This window comes from Pristis pectinata, chromosome 21 (assembly GCF_009764475.1).
Source record: "Pristis pectinata isolate sPriPec2 chromosome 21, sPriPec2.1.pri, whole genome shotgun sequence".
Taxonomy (NCBI): Eukaryota; Metazoa; Chordata; class Chondrichthyes; order Rhinopristiformes; family Pristidae; genus Pristis; species Pristis pectinata.
In genome coordinates this window covers 35,021,158-35,041,341 of record NC_067425.1, presented here as the reverse complement: position 1 = coordinate 35,041,341, position 20,184 = coordinate 35,021,158, and the positions used below count along the sequence as shown (strand labels likewise).

The window sequence follows — 20,184 nt, the reverse complement described above, 5'->3', positions numbered from 1 at the left end:
AGTTATGTGTTCTTCCATTTCACACTTGCTATAAAAGCTGACAAGATTCTGGAAGTTTCTTAAATCTGCCACAAAACAACAAATTTCACGACATATATGTCAGTGATAATAAACCTGATTCTAATTCTCCCACAATCTCTCTGCTGGTTGCTTACATCTCATTATATCCTCTCAATGAAATTTCACTTGGACTTTTTTCCCCCCCGAGTTCTGACAACTAGCTATTGAGTTGAAATAATAACCCTCTCCGTCCACCGATGCTGCCTTTACCTGCAGATTGTTTCCAGGATTTGTAGATTTGATTTTTTTTTATTCCTCGCAGTTTCATCGACTTTCTTAATACCAGGTATAGTTAGTTTCAAGTCCTGACCATCTTGTAGAGACATAACCCCATCTTCACACTGAGGAAACCTTTGATATCTTATGGCACCACCATTGTACTAAATAGATTCAGAACAGATCTACCACTTCAAAACCAAGTATCAATGAGATGCCAAGGGCCATCAACAGTAGCAGAGTTGCAGTCTCTCAGTCTACAACTTAATTTCAGCATTTGTTATATCAATATCAAACAAGGGAATCAACACTGGCTAAATGAGAATACAGCAGTAAGCCAGAAGCTGAATATCTAAAAATGAGATGCCAACCTGCTGAAATTACACAAGATCAAATGCATGCTAAACGGTAAAAGGGCATGCTATATAAAGAACTCAGCAATCCATAACCAGTAAATAACAGCTCTGCAGTCTCATCACAAACGCAACTCAGTCATTACCTCAGAATATCCCCTTCCTCAGAAAAAGATGATCAGTGTGCAAGTGCCAAAGACGAGGCCAAACTCTACGACATTCTTCAGCCAGGAATACCATAGCTAATTCACTCCTGCCTTTTGATATTCACTTGTGCCTGCATTCAGCTACTTCAATTTGCTACAGTGATAATGAAACTGCTGTACCCCAACCCCACCACTGAATTCTGTCTAATTCCCCACTATCAACATAGAGATCTTTCTTGACCAGTAGTTTAACTAGTCCAGCCAAATAAGACACAAGAGCCTGGATATTTGGTAAGCAATTTATTGGACTCCCCAGAACTGTTCCAATGTCTCAAGTCATGAGACGACCACAATTAGATATTACCCAGATGCATGGACAACCAAAGTTCCAACAACACTCAAGGATGATACCATTCCCTTAATAGATTCCACATTAACTCTGCTCATGTGCCCTCCTCATCCAAAAACAATTTTTTTTTAAAAAACTCTTCAGCATAATGCCATTCATTTTTCCAATACCTTACATTACCAATTGCTGCATCTTGGCATATCTCCCTACTTCGATTTTCTGTAAATGGGTCAATATCATAAAATAATGTGTGAAGAAAGCTTTTTGGCTCAAATATTGTAAAGTCTTACTTCAACATCTCACTGTTACTTAAAGTCATCCAGCAGAGCTCTCTTTTCAAACGTGCCAAGGGATACACAATGTCCAACTAACACAGGGCTGCCAATATTGCAAAGATCTTTGTTAGATTTAGTCCTCATGTCACTGGAGACCAACTTAAACCCATAATCTTCCGACTGGAGGATGTACATCAACACAGGACCATCACTAGTAGATGCTACAGGGTCTTGACCTAGTTGAAGTCTTTTATTTGTGAACTTAGTTGAGATAAAATGGGATATCACAAGGTAGAAAAGATCACTGTATTGCTGTCAGGAGCCAGAGTTCCCACTGATTTTCCCTTCCATATACCGGGGGTACTGATTAAACTTGTGACAGTTTAAATAAATCTCTATATTCAGCACAGGGAAGAGCTAAAAAGAATGACCTTCAAATATATAATGACAATTCCCAACAGATGCTTTGCTATTGGTGAAAACGTAGCTCAAGGGTCTATGATTACATTTCCACTGGAGATGGCATATTTGAAGAACTAATTGTTTAGAAGGGAAGTTACATTTTTAATCCTCCTCCAGATCTATGCACCAGAACCAATGAATTGACCCAAAGCTGTGAAACAAACTCAATTCATTGTTGGGGACACTCACCAAGGTGGAGGCAATGTCCTCGAGTCCGCTCTCCAGAGCCAGCCACAAAGGTGCATTTCCCTTCTCGTCTGGCACAGTCATATCTGCACCACGAGTACAAAGAGCATCAACCACAAGTGGAAGCTGATTTTTGATGGCCAATTGAAGAGCTGTTTCACTCTCACTAGTTCTATCAAACACAAAAGAAATATCAAGGGATTTAAACAAAGAGCAAAGTAACAGGAGCATTAATAAAGCAGCAAAAAGAGAAATAACACACACTTAGGGAAAACAAAAAGAGATCACAATGAGGAAGTCCTGCGTGACAAAAGGTCAAATGATTAAAGGCGACATTCAGTTCTCCCTTGAAATCTTAAAGATGCCAAAGTACACAGTATACTGGACCACACTCACCGAACATTGATATCAGCTTGGTGCTCGAGAAGGAAGAGGGCACTTTTGCTGTCTTGCCGCTGAATTGCCATGTGTAGTAGAGTCTGACCATCGGACATACAGTCGTTAATGGCTGCCCCTGAACCAAGGAGCTGTGCTGCAATTGTATGCATGCCTGCAGGAAGAGTACAGTTGGTACTATGGTCAACTGTTGGACTTCTGGTTCAATTGCTGAGCAACACAGGTTAAAAAGTTTAAGTTTCTGATTTTTTATCTCCACTCCTGAATTCCTTTTAAATTGGTTGACACAAATTAAAGTTTCCTATTCTCCAGTAAGGAGATACCAAACATCTTATCACATCCTTTCATAACAGATCTATCTCAGCTTACAAGACCCTTTTACTATCTCACCTGAGTGGAAATAAAATTTCTAGAAGATGAACAAATACAATAAAGTTTACGGAAAGCATTTTCTGTTACCTGTCCACAGAGCCAACCCTAGGACAGTCTGATCTCTGGAATCTTTGAGGCTGAAGTCAGGAATAATCAGCAGATTACTGGCTGCATGAAGTGCATTTGCTGTGTTGATTAAAAGAACAAAATTAGTTTTATTTCCACCTCAGGCCTTCAAATAAAGTTCAAATATATTAAATTGCTTACTTAAAGAACTAATCTAAATAATTAGGTCTATTTCACTTAAGTATAAAACATGAGGGTGTTGCACCTCCCAGTTCCAAAGTGACATTCCCCAAAATATTTTACATGGATAATGTCTTTGATTTTAAGGACAGCATTGTACTGCCCATGTTCACCTCTCTGCTCTAAAGCTCTTAGTATTGGTTACTGGCAAAAAGAATCAAAAATGGAATTATGGGCATGTATAAGTAGAGTTGGCAGGAGTGCAGGGAAAGGTGTGGGGAAAATATGACTATTGGGATTGCACCCCAGGAGCTGGTGTGACCACCTCTTGCTGTTATAAAGTGTGGAGATGGTAGGCAAGGCTTATTTTGCCACACAACTCCTGCAAAATCTGAAAGTCAATTAAGCTCTGCACCAAAAAAAATAGACTTCAGGAATGTTTCTGGAAGTCAAACTAATCAAGTAAATTTGTTCTGTGTTTTATAGGTAGGAGGGATTAGCTATGTCAGCACAACATTGTGGGCTGAAGGGCCTGTTCTGGGCTCTAAATTAAGGGAAAAAAATTCACTCAGCCACTCCTCTCCGATGAATTGAATGAAGATGCCATTTCTTTGCTGGATACAACCGACTACAGTTGTTTGGATACATTCGAGTGCAAGTTCTGGGCAATTTCACATTCCACTGTTGAGTTAGAAGTAAACAGCTATTAGCAAGTTTAGCTCTTCTACAGTGTAAATAGGACTGCTGGCATTTCTGTACAAAATACAGATCATTGTGCTCAGACAGACACAGCAGTTTTGACTTGAACTACTTTAGGGGTTACACTCAAGTTACAGTATTGAATAGACAGGGAGAAATTAGTCTCTAGCTGCCAGTGCAAGAGCATCAGTAGTGAGTTGCACCTGCCCTTGTTCATTCAGTTTCATCAAATTCAACAAACAGCAAAGAAATACTTGAAATGGATTATTATTAGTACTAAATGAGTGTATCAGCTGCCAGTTGTGTCTATTTGCATTTGATACCATTGTGAATTTAGATAAATACAACCAATGCCCAGAACTAGATTATACCCCCAATATGTTTATGCCAGTCACAAATAATGTCTGCCAGAGAATGAAGTGGTTAACATCGATTTAACAGCATATACTGTATACTGAGAATAAAACTTAACTGCAATTGGGCAGATCTGTCAAAATTTGTTTCTAAAGCCATGGTGAGGATAGAAAAACAAAGAACAGTGCAGTGAGAAAGGTAATTATTGTCCAAAGTTCTTAGTGTTAACTTGAAGCCACATTGACATCTTAAGACTGGAGATAAACCAGGTGCAGCAAGAAACAAACCTACCTTTCTGCTCCAGTATCACAGATACTACATCTGGATGGTTGTTTGCTATTGCCATGTGAAGTGGAGTCTGCAAGTGGAGACCCTCAGCGGTATCTTGTGACACACCTGTGCCAGTGGGAAGCGGTCGTTTTGTTTGAATGTTGGGATTTGCTCCATGTTGCAATAGTTCTACAGTGAGGTTTGCCAACCCGTATCTGCAGGCAGTGTGAAGTGGTGTTTCACCCTAGGGTACAGAGTTGTGGGTGGGGGTAGGAAGGAGGCCGTCCAGCCGGGGAGGGGGTGGATGCAAAAGGAGAAACAGAAAAACTAAGTTAGTTCTGCAATACAGAGTTGTTCATCTTTTCACAATCAACATTTGGATCAGTTGATCTTGGGAACCTTAACAGTTAGTAAATAAAAGTTCCTTCCACCTACTGGTTTCGACCAATATTCTAGTAAGGACTAACAAGCCAATTTTGTAGTCTTTCTGTAAAAGGCACAAACCTTTCAAATAATCATGTAGCACAGGAAGCCACTTAGCCTATGACGCAGCTGTCTAATTAGACCCTCCTCTCTCACACTCCTCCTCCCCCGCACCACCCCCTTAAATAGATATACTGTACTGTTCCCATATGAAACATTTACTGCAGCTACCACCATCAGGTAGTGCACTGCAGTTTGTAACTATGTTAATTAATCTGCTCTCTCCACCCCCCCCCCCCAGTTCTTTGCCAATCTCTTCAAATCTGAGTCCTCTGGTCACCAGCACTCCTGCTGTCACAATTTTTCACTATCAAAGTACTTCACAACAACTCAGCTTTGTATTTTCATATAAATGCAATGAAATCATTCCAACAGATCTCTCGTTTCTCCCTGCCTTGCAGAAAATGCTACATTGGCAGACAGGATGGTCATGGAGTTATACAACATGGAAAAATCAGTCCATGCTGACCAAGGTGCCTTCCTGAGCTGGTCCCATTTGCCCTCAACCTTTCCTATCCATGAACTTGTCCAAACAAGTTTTAAACACTAATTCACCCTGCTTCAACCACTTCCTCTGGCAGCTAGTTCCATATACTCACCACCCTGTGGTGAAAAAACTTGCCTCTCAGATCCCCTTCAAATCTTTCCCCCCTCACCTTAAACCTATCTCCTCCAGTTTTAGACTCCCCTGCCCTGGGAAAAAGATAGTGTCCATTAACCCTATCTATGCCCTTCATGATTTTATAAACTTGTATTAGGTCACCCCTCAGCCTTCTACGCTCCAGGGAAAACAGTCCCTGCCCATCCAGTCTCTCCTTACAACTCAGTCTCTCTAGTCCCTACAACATCCTTGTGAATCACATCCTTTCTATTGCATGGTAACCAGAACTGCACACAATATTCCAGGAGTGGTCTCACCAACATCTTGTACAGCTGTAACATGATGTCCCAACTTTTGTACTCAATGCCCCATCCAATGAAGGCAAGCATGCCATACACCTTCATCAGTGTCATCGTGGTGTAATGTTAAGAGATTTGCTGCACATAACTGACTGGATAGAAAATTCCAACTTTATAATGTGCAGGAATCACATAGTCAAATGATGGAGCCAATGTCAAGGCATTTAAAAGATGAAAACCATTTTGGAATAGCCAGCAGGAAATCCACAAAAAGAAATACTGTAACAAACTCATTATCAACTGGAAGGGTCAACCCGTGTCTTAAATTTTTGGTTAGTACCTTCCTAAGCAATTCTCGGTACTGGGTCAGAACTAACCTTCCCATCTCAATCAAACTGTACAATTTAGTCGACAGATTCATCAAAGTAACAAGAAAACAAAATCAGGGAAAGAATTCTTGGCCATTTTCTCTTGTACCCCAATTTAAACACACGATAGCAGATGTACAAATCAAAACTTGGATTGCGTCTTTCTGCTTCTCACCAAACAATGTGGAACATTTATTAACTGAATGCACGTATGTTTTGGCGAACGAAAACATGAAGCTATTGAAGTATTTCCATTTGATGCTTTGGTTGCTTTGTACCACACAATTCCTTGGAACAAAAGTTAACAGTCAAGTGGGGCCAATAACACTGCAGCATTTTAATAGTTCAAGATCTCCCCAGTGTTATTTATTGTCTTCATTTATAATAAATGGAAAAAAGCTCCTTGAAAACCATTAACTTCAAACACTCACCCATTGATTAGTGTGATTAACCTTGGCCCCATGAGCAACCAGGAAAAGTGCAGCAGCTTCATTTCCAGTCTCTGAGGCTCTTTGCATCAAACAATTTCCTGGCATAGAATTAGAGTGTTAAATGAAGTTCACTGCATTGTACGTCTCCAAAAAGGACAATAGGTCAAGACGACTTTTCACAGACCATTTAAATTAAATTATTTAACTACATTTCAATGTTATTTTCTAAATTGTCCAAAAGCCTTTTATACTTAATGTCATATGGTATTTTCTGCAGGCAGTCAATGCCAAGTGACGTACTCAGGTGATCAGATCTGGGGAATAACTAAAATGACTGAATTTATTTCAAGGTTATCAATTCTGGACTTAAATATAGTTAATTTTTTTTTACACTGTTGTTTAAGGTAGCAAGCTTCAAATAAATTGAAAACAGTATTGTACATAGCTGAAGCAACCAAACAGAGCAAGAAATAGACTGTTAATGCTCCCATCATAACAGATGATAGTTTGTCGTGCAATTACACAAGTGAACTGGAACTAACCCACACCACTGTGGGTTAGAACTGTACAGTTCTACACTGTAGAATCCTCTACAGTGCATTCCAATCATAAACTAGACAGGTAAGAACTATGACATTCCATGATGCTTGATTTTGAAGAGACCCTCTCCAACTTTACAAAGTACAGATGACCCAGGTGTTATGGCCATTTGAGTGACATAAATTTGCCTTTAATAGAACTCAAATCATTACCCAAAAAAATTGGGTTATGGAAAATTCACTCTCGAAGAACTTGTGAAAAAGGTAAATAAACAAGTTTTTTCAACTCTCGTTTCTTGACGTGTAGATGACGTGGCTTTGCATTACAGAAAATTGTGATACAGACCGTTTTCCAGGAATGCAACCACCACCCCCCCCCCCCCCCCCATTGTAATGCAGGGGTCACCTGTACTGACACATGATACCTCTTATCACTGTTGCTCCTTGGACAACCCCAAGACAACTCAAATGGAGGACTACTTCCCTAGCTTTCAGAGCAAATCTGGGGAACACAAATGTCGTTTATATTTGTTATACAGTAAAACCCCAATTATCTGCTATCTAATTGTTGGAAATGTCAGTGGGTCCACATCTGGGTCACTGGGGTCCTGCTTCCAATGCTCCCTTTAAAGTCAGTGGGGCCACATTTCCCACACTCCCGTTAAATTTTCCGGTTTTGCTGGAAAATTTATTATACTACTTTGTAACATCTTAAAAAAGTGAATTAAAAGTGCATTGGAGTATTAATTGGAATAAAATCCAATAGTCTGAAAAATCTGCCAGTCTGACACCACCGAAGCCTCGACCATGCCAAATTAAAGGGGTTTAACTTTGAGTTCACACCAGTAAAGCAGGATTTATTGCCCACTCTCAACTACCCTGAGTAGCTGGAGGTCAGCTGCTGTCTTGTATCACAAAGTTCCTGTGTTGACAGTATATACAACAAATTGCACAGAATATAGAATGGCAACGATGTAGAAACAATAAAACTGAGTTTCTGACATTCTTCCAGCTTCGTTGGTCGTGTATTCCTTGAGCAATAGAAAGGGACATTACACATTCTATAGAATGTACATACTGCAATCACAGTACAACAGTACACAGTAGTGATGGAACAGGTAGATTTTTGAACCTAATGGCAGATATATCAAGTAAATTGCTCAGTCTGTGTGCCAACCTTTGTGCCCACTCTGGCTGGCAGCATTAGTAACAAGCCTAACTAAGCTCTTAATGGGTAGATGCTGGATGTAGTCACATTGTAAATGACTTGGTCATACCAGAATGAACTGAGAATCTCCATTAATAATCTAATTTCAAATAATACCATTTATATCCAATTTTCCTTGCACAGCTGCTGTTTCCTTACCTTTTGCATCTGGAGCATCTGGATTACTGCCCCGCTTAATAAGTTTTGCAGCAAAACTGTTCTCATCAAACGAGGTGCCATTCACAACCTGAACGTCATCAAATGGATTCACTGACGGATCAGAATCCACTGTTATATCCTGAAGTGCTAACCACAGTGCAGTATTTCCTTCGTGGTCCTTCAGCTCCAAATCACACCTAGAACAAGCAGTTAAAAATTGGTGCCGAATCCTCCAAGGTATACAACTTGAGTTCAGAATTGGAGAGTTTCCTCTTAGAAGGCAATGATACATTTAATCAAATACTTACCGTTTACACTGCAGTAACTGCGTGAAGACATATTCATTCCCTGCCAATATAGAGGTGTGCAAAGGTGTCCTGTGTAGGGAAGGGAGAGAAATCATCGAGGAAGTGAAATGATACAAACACTTTGTAACTGAAGAGCTGATTATCTCAAATATTCCCAGAAATTCATGTCATATTTTCCAGTTAGAAACAAAATGATGCATCACTCCATTACAAATCCATCACCACAGGATCAAGTGACCACAGTTCCATTTGATGGGTTGAACTGCGAGCATATTTACGATTAAGGTCGAGATCTTGACACCCTCAACTGAAAAAACTAGGATGGTCCAACTTAACCCATGAAGTTGTTACCATCATTTACAAAATTACTTGAATGGAAACCTGCCTCTACACTGCTACCAACTGCAAAGCAGATTCAGAGTTGCATAAACACATAATAAAAGGTACTTTTACTTGGGTAACAAGCACCTGTTTTAAAGCTAATATTTTGCAATGGTAGCCAAATGTATAGGTAGAAACCTCAAATAATTTTCTTTAGCCACTTGGTGGCATCATTTCTGCCCCAAAAATACACTTCATCTGTAAAATGTGCACAATGATGCTTGAATGTATTGTCCATTTGCACATTTTCTAAGAACCAACATTTAATTTCCCATCCCTAGTTGCCCTAGAGGTGGTGGCGGTGAGCTCCCTTCCTGAACTGCTGCAACCCTTGATGTGGAATACCCACAATGCTGTTTGGGAGAGTTCTGGGATTTTGACCTGGGTACGATGAAGGCAGCATATTTCCATGTCAGGATGGTGTGTGGCTTGGAGGGCAACTTCCAAGTGGTGCAAGGCAGATTGCACTATTTGTTAATGAAATTCACATTATACCCAAAGGATTTTTAAAACAGGTTTCAGCCCCTCAATGAGCAATGGCAAGAAAGCTTAAACAGTAATCTTACTCCATACAGACTTTGCAGTGGCTGCATTAAGCTTTGTTGTGTCCCTTAGCATGCTGCCCTGGACATTGGAAGGTGCCAGTCTGCTTTCATGTGATGTGACTATGACTAGGATCCACTATCTCCATCTCTTGCAGAGACTATAGGATACTCCACTTACACACAGATTCAATTTCTTACAAATCATAGGAAAACCAAGCTCCAAACATCAATTTACTGCTCTGAACTCTACTATATTTGAGAAGTGCAAGGTGCCAGAGCTCTTCACATTTTCGAAGATTTTGTTGAAGTCACAGAATTAGTGACAGGAACATTAGCAATCAGCGGCATTGGGTCATGGTATTAATGCGTGCGGCCTAATCCCAAATGGAAACACCCCTTGTAGAGGCAGAACTTTAAACGACACGATGGTTTCCACCTGGGTGAACCAGTAAAACCCTTTACCAAAACAGGTGAAACCCACCAGCTGGATGAGCTGCTCCCCTAGGGCCTCATCAGCTGCCAAGAACTTTGCTTCTGAGTGTTAGGAACATTCAGAAGCACTCATTCAAAAACTATTTAAAATGACCAAAAATGTTAAAAGTCACCTTCTAATCCATTAAAAATATTAAACTATTTCAAAAGTTACCTTCTCTGTGTTATTTTTCCTGTAGTCATCCCTCATCATTTAATGTCCCTCCTATACCAGTTCTAACTTTTAACTGCTGAAAAAAAATGCAGCAAGTTTGTGCTCCAGTGTGGGAGAGCAGCATGTTTGGGACTTCCAAATCCACTTGGGAATTCCATACTTCTTGATGCTGGAGTGGAGACTAAGCGTTGGCATTCCCCAGCAGGTTCTAGCCCATTACATAAATTGACCAAGGAGCATTTGGATTACGCTCTTGCCTCCTCTTCCCTACCTTCCAATGACCCCTTTGGATGTCACTCACTGTGCAACATACCTAAAAAAAAATGATCTCAAATGGTTACTCACCGTCCTTTGCTATCCTGCATATTAGGATTGGCAGCTGCTTCCAGAAGTGCTTGTGCAATACGTGCCATTCCTGCCATTGCTTCTAATGAGTGCCTTTTGAGACTATACGAGGCCACAAGGTGAAGTGATGTCTCCTGCTCTCCATATGTTGCTGCATTTATACAAGCACCATTCCGAATCAAGAAGCTAGCAGAAAATTCGTCACCTGGGTTAAGACAAAATGTTGAACACATTTAGTTCCAAATCCACATACCACTTATTTCACATGTCTATGATCAATATTTGGCTGTATTGTAAAAACTGAAATCATACATCTCAGCATAATGTGCCTAAACAAATGCTGCATTTGGCCAGGGTAAAGGAAATGCATTACAGAACCACCAATGAATCAAGTCCTTCCAGCCAGATTTTCATAACTTTACCATGGAATGTCCAATTAGACAGGAACAGTGTTTCAAAAAAGGATGAAAATAAAACTGCTTAACCAAGTTTAAAAAAAAACAACAGAAAATAATAGAATGTGTAAATCATAAAGAGTTTCAATGTTAATGTGAAGCTGTTCACTGGCACGAACTGGAGGACACAGATTAAGTAATTAAGATAACTGGCAAAAGAAACTACAGTAAGGAGCAAAACAAATGCCATCGAACAGGTTATGATCTGGAATGTAAAACGTAATGAAAACAAATTCAAAGGCTTTGGAAAGGGAACTGGACTAATACTTGAAGCAAAATAAGTTAGTGTGCTGAGGAGAGGAGAGCAGTGGGTTTAATTGTATAGATCTGGGGGTGGGGGGCGGGGGGGAGAGAGAAAGAAAGAGAACCTGGTGGTGTCACAACAGGATGAATGGCCTTCTTTTGTGTATGCCATTCTATTATGATACCGGTCTCTGGTTAGACCATGGAGAATGGCCAAGGACATCTTCCATCGGGGTTGCAAAGCTCAATAGGATGGATCCAGAACTGACTGAGCTCCTCATCCATCAGGACATGAATCCACCAAGTTACAATGAATATCCACAGGAGATCTGCTGGTCCATCTAGAGTATACCTGTAACAGTGCACTACTTACGTCATAGAATCACAATCTCACCTCAGGAAGATCATGATCAGAACCCAAACAGCAAAGTGAAAATCATAATCAGCTAAACTGTCAAATTTAAGTGTTTCATACAAGTATTAGCAGACGAAACTCAGGCTCTTGACTATTCTGCCTATACCCCTGCAAGACTGCCAAAAAGATTCATTATAATCTTTGCGCTTCTTGGCCATTTTCCTCCTTCATCATCATAAATCTATGTGCATGATCAGATTAGCTAGAATTGTAACATCTTACTCAAAACTGATTTATATTAGAAACAACCATTTTCCTGTACAAAAATTTGGCTTTTTGGAGGCCCAGCGTCTGACTTGGAAAGTTTGCTTCACCCTTCAAATTTGGGGAATTTTTAGCTGTTGTTTGCAATCTTTTCAGATGGCAAAAGAAAAAAAAACAGTCATGGTAGTTTAACCAGGCAGAAAAGCATCAATGAATTTATAAGCTCCCACTGGCCAGTTCTGGAGGGAGAAATGCAAGACAGCTGTCCTATTTCCATCTCTTCAACAGCACCTCTGAAACCTGCAAACTTTACCACTTTGAAAATACAAGTGAAGTACAAGGAGGAAAATTCCACCTGCAAGCTCCCCCTCCATGTCACACACTACCCAGACTTGGAAACATACAAACATTCCTTCACCATCACTTGGTCTAAATGTTGAAAAACTCTACCTAAAACAGAGTACCTTCACCAAAGCACTTGTCGTCATCTTCAAGGGAATTAGTGACAGATAACAAAAACATTGCTACTTCGCCAGCAATATTCCACAAGTAATAGAAAAATGCAAAAAAATAACAAAGTGAGGTACAAAGGAGCAAAAAAGGAATTTCCAGTCCTGTTTTGTTCTTAAGAAATGCCTGTATAAAACTGAAGTGACCATTTTCAGTTGTTCTGAGACACGTAGACACTACTCCAGAGTTGGTCTGCAACCAAATGAAGAGCTGCCAGTAAGGATGCTGGTCTTCCATCACCGAAGGATACAAAAGAACCACTGGGGTTTATCAAGCTTTCACTGATATTTTTCTAGTGCAAATCAACTGTCAAATTTATTAAACTCGAAAGTGAGCAAGGGGATTTGTAAAGAATCTCTGGGTTTACAAAGAATAATCGCTGAGCTACTGGCAATTTTCAGCTATTAAATAACCATGAGAGAGGATTACTTTTTGTAACATCACTGAGCATTATTGTGCAGTGCCACAACTGGATGTTTATGTAGGCAAGTTTTAACAAAAAAATAGCTACTGCAACTACAAGTACTAGATCCAGACAGCTCTAATAGAAATGGAGAAAACAGAAGTTCTTGGATGGATTAACAAAACTCGAACTGAAGGAAAAAATTTATAAAGTTGATACATTCTACAACTACAACAATTCCAGAACATGGCCACTGCCCCCGTTCCGCAACTCTTCCCCCTCACTGCCACCCACCCCCCTTCCCAGCAGCTGGTGAAAATAGTCTTTTTTTTAAGACAACATCTAGCCACTGCTGCCTTTCACCTTTCCAGTTAATCTCACCTGCCTTCATCTTCTCAGCTTTTGCCATTTGTTCTCTTTTCTCCCTCATCCGTCACACTCCCTCTGTACTTGTTTAATACCCATCATCTCTCTAGCTTTTTCCAGCTGTGATTAAAAGAGAACAACCTGAAAGATTAGCTTTTTCTCTACCCTTGCTCACATGCTGCCAAGTACACACAGTTCTGGTATTTTGGTTAAATTTCAGTTTTTTTATTTATATTTATATATATATATATATATATATATATATATATATATATTATATATATTTAGCTTTTGCAATTGCAGCATAAACAGGTAGGCCATACCCGTTTAGTATTTACATCTTCATGGGTTGCATAATATTCTATTAAGCCAATTCCACATTAACAAATCACTTCCACAGAGACCATGCTGAACATCAGACGAAACTCTGGACATCTAAACCATCAATACATAGAGCTTCGTCTGTTTGCCGTCACTTTACCTCTTTGGATAGCTTTGTGAAGTAAATTCCAGCCATTCTTATCCACCATGTCAACATCTGCTTTGTTATTAACCAGCGTTGTTGCAATACTCTCTAGCCGTCGAGAGAGCGCCAGATCCAAGGCCAGGTCTCCATTATCATCAAGTTCATTTAGTTTACCAGGCAACTGCAGATTAATAAGATGCTTTTGTGAACGATGTGAGAAACAAAAAGACTTTACACTACTGAATCAAATTGGCCAAAGATTTATGTTGGTACTGTTACTAAACAAGCTTGATTCACTCAGGAAATGCCTTTAAAAAGAGGAAAATATCTGTTCCCAAAATTAACTCTATTCTATTTGCTTTTGTGTCACCTTTTGACCAATTATGTTATGGACTCCAAGTTTTGTAACTTTTAAGCACTGTTGCTTCAATTTATAAAACCCAATAAACTGAGATTGATCATCAGCAATCCAGCATATACATGCAAAAAAAATGGGAATATATATTTTAAATCACAAAACAGAAATAAGTAGCTCCCAAAGATGAAACAAACCTGGGGAATTCTTAGCAAAATTGCTTTCAAGTCAGCTTTTGCTTCAAAGGTTTCATTTGTCAAATCCCATAATTCATTCACAAACTTCAAGTCAAAGAGTATGGAAACAGGCCCTTCCGCCAATTCAATCTTCACTGACTATCAAGCACCCATTTACACAAATCCCGCATTCCCATCACCTACCCCCAGATCCTACCACTCACCTAAACACTGGTGGCAATTTGCAGTGGCCAATTAAACTGCACTTCTATGATATAGGGAGGAATTCAGAGCACCTGGCAAAACAAAGTGCAAACTCCACACAGACAGCACTCACAGTCAGGTCTGAACCTGGGTCTCTAGAGCAGTGAGGCAGTAGCTCTATCAACTGCAACAATGTGCTGCTCCATATCTGCAGCAGCATTCAGTGCAGTTGCAGCTTAGCTTGAAAATCTACAGCAAAAATGTACTCTTTTCAGCTAGCATACGAGGAACTAGACAAGATTGCTCAATGCAACACATATGAAGCTTAAGAATTAAGGATAAGCAGTCACAGACCAATGATATTGGTGTTTAAGGCATTTTGGTTAATAGATATTGTTTCTACCTGAGAGTCCATCGCAATAAGGTGGAGGAACACAACATCTTCTCTTTCCACTTTGATAGCTTTATGCAAAGGGTATTCAGTTTTTGATTTTATCATTTTGTATAACAAAGGAGCAGTCATGCTGCTGAAATCATCTTTCTGCAGATCATCCTGGATAAATACAAATGAATACTTTTAGTATACGACATAGACCAATAGCTAAGTAATCCAAAGCAATTTTTTTTTTATTTATATATATATATAAGAGCTGTTGAGTGATTAAAAAATTAACTGCGAGTTAATGACATAATCACACTGCAAACAGAAAACCAATACTTTTGAACGGTCCAGTGAAAAATGCTTTGGCTTGCTAATCTTCAATGATGTAAGTTAAAATACTCATGTTCAAATCCCTCAATGGGCTTGCCCACTCAACCTTCTCTTTTCCTTGGAACATTGCATTCTTCCAACTCCAGCCTCGTGCACGTTCATGAATTTATTCTCTCCACTTTCGACAACTGGCCCATTATCTTGACAATAGTTACTACTAAACCTAAATGCTATGAATAGTGTTTCTGGGATAAAATATTCCAAGGATAGAGCAGCAAGGAGCCAGAGCAGACAGGTCTGGTCATGAACGTCCTTCACTCTCCAAATGCTTTGGGCATTGATAGCTGATGCAGAATAAAAACAGAAAACAGTGGAAATATTGAACAAGTCAGGTGGCATCAGTAGAGAGAAACAGCTAACATTTTAGATCAATGACAATTGGTTCTGATGAACAGTTAAGGCAATAAGAATAATGCAATTCAGTCCAAATCTGACAGGAGTTACAGACCCATAGTAGAACCAATTACCAACAGACCCAGTGCCAAGGGAACAGCACCAAACCCAATGCTGAGCCTGAATACATGTCCCAGGAGAAAGCAACAAATCAAAATGATCTTGTTTCAGTTATAGGAGCAAAATCTAGATATCTGATCTGAGACTCTGCCGTTTCTAAAGACTGGCTTCTGCCCACATCCAGTCTTTCTAAAAAGGTCATTTACCCAGTTACTACTCCATACCAACCTGGTTTAGTAGTGCAGTTTAGGACCTAGAGGGAGTATTATAATTATTCTTCAAAATATGATTTTAGCTCAATAAGCACAATTTATATACAAGAAATGTTAAGTCCCCTTCATTGATCAGAGCAATTAAGTGCATTTGAGAGCCCCAGTTATTGTGTATAGCATGCTTATTGTGATCTCTTCATTCAGCTCTCAAAGTTTTCTGCAAATTATATTTCTACACATCAATCACAAAGGACAATTCAACATTCTATACATGCTGTGGGTGAGAATTACTTTAGAAAGGCAATAAAAGCTTTACAGAAGACAGTCAATGAAAGTGGAAGAGTGGTGTCAGAGGTAAGAAGGAGAGCTGTGTACAGTTTTGGTGACCCTGTTATAGGAAAGATGTGGTTAAACTGGAAAGTGTGCAGAAAAGATTTACAATGATGTTGCTAGGACTAGAGGGCCTGAGTTGGAAGGAAAGGCTAGATCTTTATTCCTTGGAATGTAGGAGAATAGACCAAATAGAAATGTTTAAAAATTATGAGAGGCACAGATAAGATGGACAGGAACAGTCTTCTCTGCAGGGCAAGGGAATCAAAAACTAGGGGGCATACATTTAGTGGGAGAGGGGAAAGATTTAAAATGGACCCGAGGGGCAACATTTTCCACACAGAGGGTGGTGAGTATATGGAACGAGCTGCCAGAGGAAATGGTAGAAGCAGGTACAATAGTATCATTTAAGAAGCACTTGGATAGGCACATGGAGGGAAGGGGCCTGGAGGGATATGGGCTGAAGGCAGGAAATTGGGACTAGCTGGGTGGATAACATGGTCAATGTGGACTAGTTGGGCCCAAGGGCCAGTATCCATGCTGTATTGCTCTATGGCTCCATGACTCCATAATGAATGGTGACTGGTCTCAGGGAATGGAGAGAGAGATTGGGGTAGATGAAATTGCTGAGAGGTGGCTTTATTATAGCTCAAATCATGAAGCCCTTGTACCGGTTGATTTATTACTATTCACCGAGTAAACCCAGTGACACCGTTTATTGAAGGATCCATAACTTCCGTGGATGGACACGAGTACAGAAGTCTTTCACAGGAACATCTAGCACTGCATTCCAATATTTGATGCTAAATGGAACAAAATTCTACTGTTGGAGAGACTACAGTTGGATTTCTCAGGTACCATGTATGGAACTGCAAAAAATGGAGTATTTATGGCCATCAGATTCTATTATCCAAGGCATGTATTAAAGTAACATGGTCTCTAGAAGTGAAAATGTTCTCCTCCAGACAAACATTCTGAAAGAAAAATACTGCAGATATTGTAGATCAGTCACTGAAAATCATTGAAGCAAAATGCTAACACTGCATCTCTCCACAGATGCTGCCTGCCAGTTTTTCCCAACATTGTGTTTTACCTTCAACTCAGTCAGGGTACACATTTCACAAGGGCAAGTCATGGTGGGAAATATAATCTGTGCTCACTACTAGACATTAACCTGAAATAACTGGACCATTAAAATACTGGTCTATCCTGTATCCAACTCATCCCAATGATTTTTAAACAACCAACTACTTTTGAAGTGAACTGGCTGTTAAATTGGAAGATATACAAAAAAATTTGTTGCCACCAAGTCCTGCAAAAGCAAGTGAATGAATGACCCAAAAGCTAATACAAAATACATATTAAGAGACCAAGTTGGCTACAACATGGAGGGTGGGGGGGGGGGGGGGGGGGGGGGGGGGGGGTGGGTGGAGAGACTTGGCCCTTCAATAGCAAAGGCTTATGTCCAATTGAGGAGTCAAAGACAATTTTAATCTTGCATTTGACCGAAAAACAACCTTTTCCTTAAGGAATGTGCAAGGCAAAAACTGCAGTTACCACTTTTACAGTGGAAATGAACCTCAGCAAACAAGTTCAAACTGGTCCCCTTCTGGGATTATATGACTGAGGATTTAATGTGGAGGGAAAAAAAAACTATTAGATCTCCAATTTATAGTGAAAGTTCTGTGAATATTGTTCATGTAGATAATGTACATAATTTAAAGCAAATCTAACTTCAAAGTTCTGGATGAATTTGTGTTAATAAAGTAATAATATCCAGCGTACTCATCAAGTATACTAAAGTAAACTCTCCAAAAACAAGTTTTCCATAATCCTGAACCTGCTGCATTGCTAAGTTCCACAGTAGCACTTCAATACTACAGACTTGCGAAAGTTAGGAGTGTTACTGAAAGATCTGTTTCTCATCTGAAATTGCACCCAAAGAGAAAGTATTGTCGTCCAAAAATATCCCATTCATTTATTTAACAGAAAGATCTTTACAACTAAATCAACCAAAGTAGATTTTCAGCAGGTCACATCACCAATTTGGGAAATGAGGCACAGGATGTTAAAGTCACCCATTTGATATGGGAACAGAATTTGCTAATGTCACAACAAAAGCAGCATTAAACAGTTGCCAAGATTAAATAAAAAATTCTCAATAACTGAGAAATATGCAGGACAAATACAAAAATATTCTAGACATGTGGCACGAAACATAACTTAGACATAAGCATTATGCCTTAGGTGCCGCTCTCCTGCCAAGTATCTCAAGACATTTCACCACATTGAAGGTGCTACTTAATGCAAGTTATTGTGATCCTGTAACTTACCCAATGGCTGGCTATGATTTCAGAACAGTAATTCAATAATGCAACAGCATTCAGCTCCTCTGCAGTCTGATAGAACCGAATACAGTTCCTAACGTTAACCAGCGACATTACTCCTTTTTCACACCTGTCAGTAGGAAAAGAGTAGGCAATTTACCGTGTCTGCTGATTTTTTTTTAAAATACAGGCACCTCAAAAATATTTTTAGTTGCCAGCAAAAAAAGGGTTAGCATTCAAACATCTTATAATGGTGGGTCACAACATTCATTATACATGCTTATTTCAACAAGAGTGTGCAGTTGAAAATGCCTAGACCCTTCTGGGGTATCAGTATTTTAGCTATGCAGAAACAGACAATAAAATAGAAAATGAATAAAGATACCAGTGTCACAGCACACATAACTCACCAAAAATGTTTGTATTCTCATTAAGGTTTTCAAAACTGACCTACCTTTATAATTTTTGTTTTGAAGTAAAAAGGGAAATGCAGACATGGACTTTAAAAAAAGATATCAGATAATGGATTCATGATAAAGACACACGTTGGAGTTGGAGGACAATTAAATGGACTGCAAACTGGCTAAACAAATAGTTGTGAAAAACTATTCGAATTAAGTGGGAAGTCATGGTTCACAGGAATCAAACCATTATCACTATTATCCATAATTTACATATATAATTTGGATTTGGGAATCAGCACCCTTAAAATTTATGGGTAGAAAACTTGGGAGTATAGTTAATAAATAACAAAGGCTGAAAAAAAAATAACCTAGACTTGCAGAAAAGACATGAAAATTAGTTCTAAATGTAGACAAGTGTGAGAGTTATTTGGAAGGAGGAATAAGAACCATTTACTCCCTGGAAAACTGGTCTATCTGGGGTAGAGGAGCACTAATTCAGTAGTTAAAAAGGTAAAATCATGGCGTAATGAAGCCATACACATAACAGGGGACCATTTCCAGGCAAAGTTTACACTAAACTTCTGTAACCCTGGTTATATCACAATCGAATATTATGCACAATTTTAATACGACAAAAAGGATATGGAAGCCACTGGAAATAGTTCAGAAGATTTACATAAAGAGTATACCAGAAACACAGGGACACTAAGGAGGACCAAAGACACCAGAACACTTCTAGAACAGAGGTAACCAGATTCTGGACTTTAAAAATTATGAAAGGGTTTGATTGTGTGGACATAAAAATATTTGAACCTGGTGAGTTGGGGAAATGAATTGGCAGCATACAAGATAGTTGTGAATAAATCCAATATGGTCTTTGTTACAGTTGGAATGAAGAACTTGCAACCACAGTGGCTGGAGTGTACAGCATAGATACACTTAAGGGGAAGGATAGAACAGGACCTAGTGGTGGGGCCAAATGAGGCAAAGTCAAGATAAATCAGTGAAATAGTCCTATTTCCTGATCTTGGGATTTAAAACCAAAGATTTTCATAAGACTTCAGAATCCCTGTTTGTAAAATATGTAGCAATCATACTTTAGTGCTTTACAGCACACCTTTAACATATATTTCTGCCAAAGTAAATGTTGCTGTGAGTTATGAAACTAATTATAGAGATGCATTTAGACATGT

At 39.3% G+C, this 20,184-nt stretch overlaps 1 protein-coding gene across 1 annotated transcript in view; it reads right to left on the bottom strand.

Annotated features, from left to right (window-relative positions):
• The window catches only part of ankfy1 (ankyrin repeat and FYVE domain containing 1), a 70,494-nt gene that overhangs the window by 30,593 nt on the left and 19,717 nt on the right, over nucleotides 1-20,184 (bottom strand). Inside the window, exons 5-15 of the mRNA XM_052035668.1 lie at nucleotides 18,594-18,717; nucleotides 14,897-15,046; nucleotides 13,774-13,939; nucleotides 10,697-10,901; nucleotides 8,780-8,848; nucleotides 8,472-8,668; nucleotides 6,567-6,664; nucleotides 4,406-4,628; nucleotides 2,903-3,001; nucleotides 2,444-2,597; nucleotides 2,051-2,219 (exon numbers count right to left, since the gene is read on the bottom strand). Coding sequence (XP_051891628.1) covers nucleotides 2,051-2,219; nucleotides 2,444-2,597; nucleotides 2,903-3,001; nucleotides 4,406-4,628; nucleotides 6,567-6,664; nucleotides 8,472-8,668; nucleotides 8,780-8,848; nucleotides 10,697-10,901; nucleotides 13,774-13,939; nucleotides 14,897-15,046; nucleotides 18,594-18,717 — 1,654 coding nt within the window. The remainder of the gene's footprint in view (nucleotides 1-2,050; nucleotides 2,220-2,443; nucleotides 2,598-2,902; nucleotides 3,002-4,405; nucleotides 4,629-6,566; nucleotides 6,665-8,471; nucleotides 8,669-8,779; nucleotides 8,849-10,696; nucleotides 10,902-13,773; nucleotides 13,940-14,896; nucleotides 15,047-18,593; nucleotides 18,718-20,184) is intronic.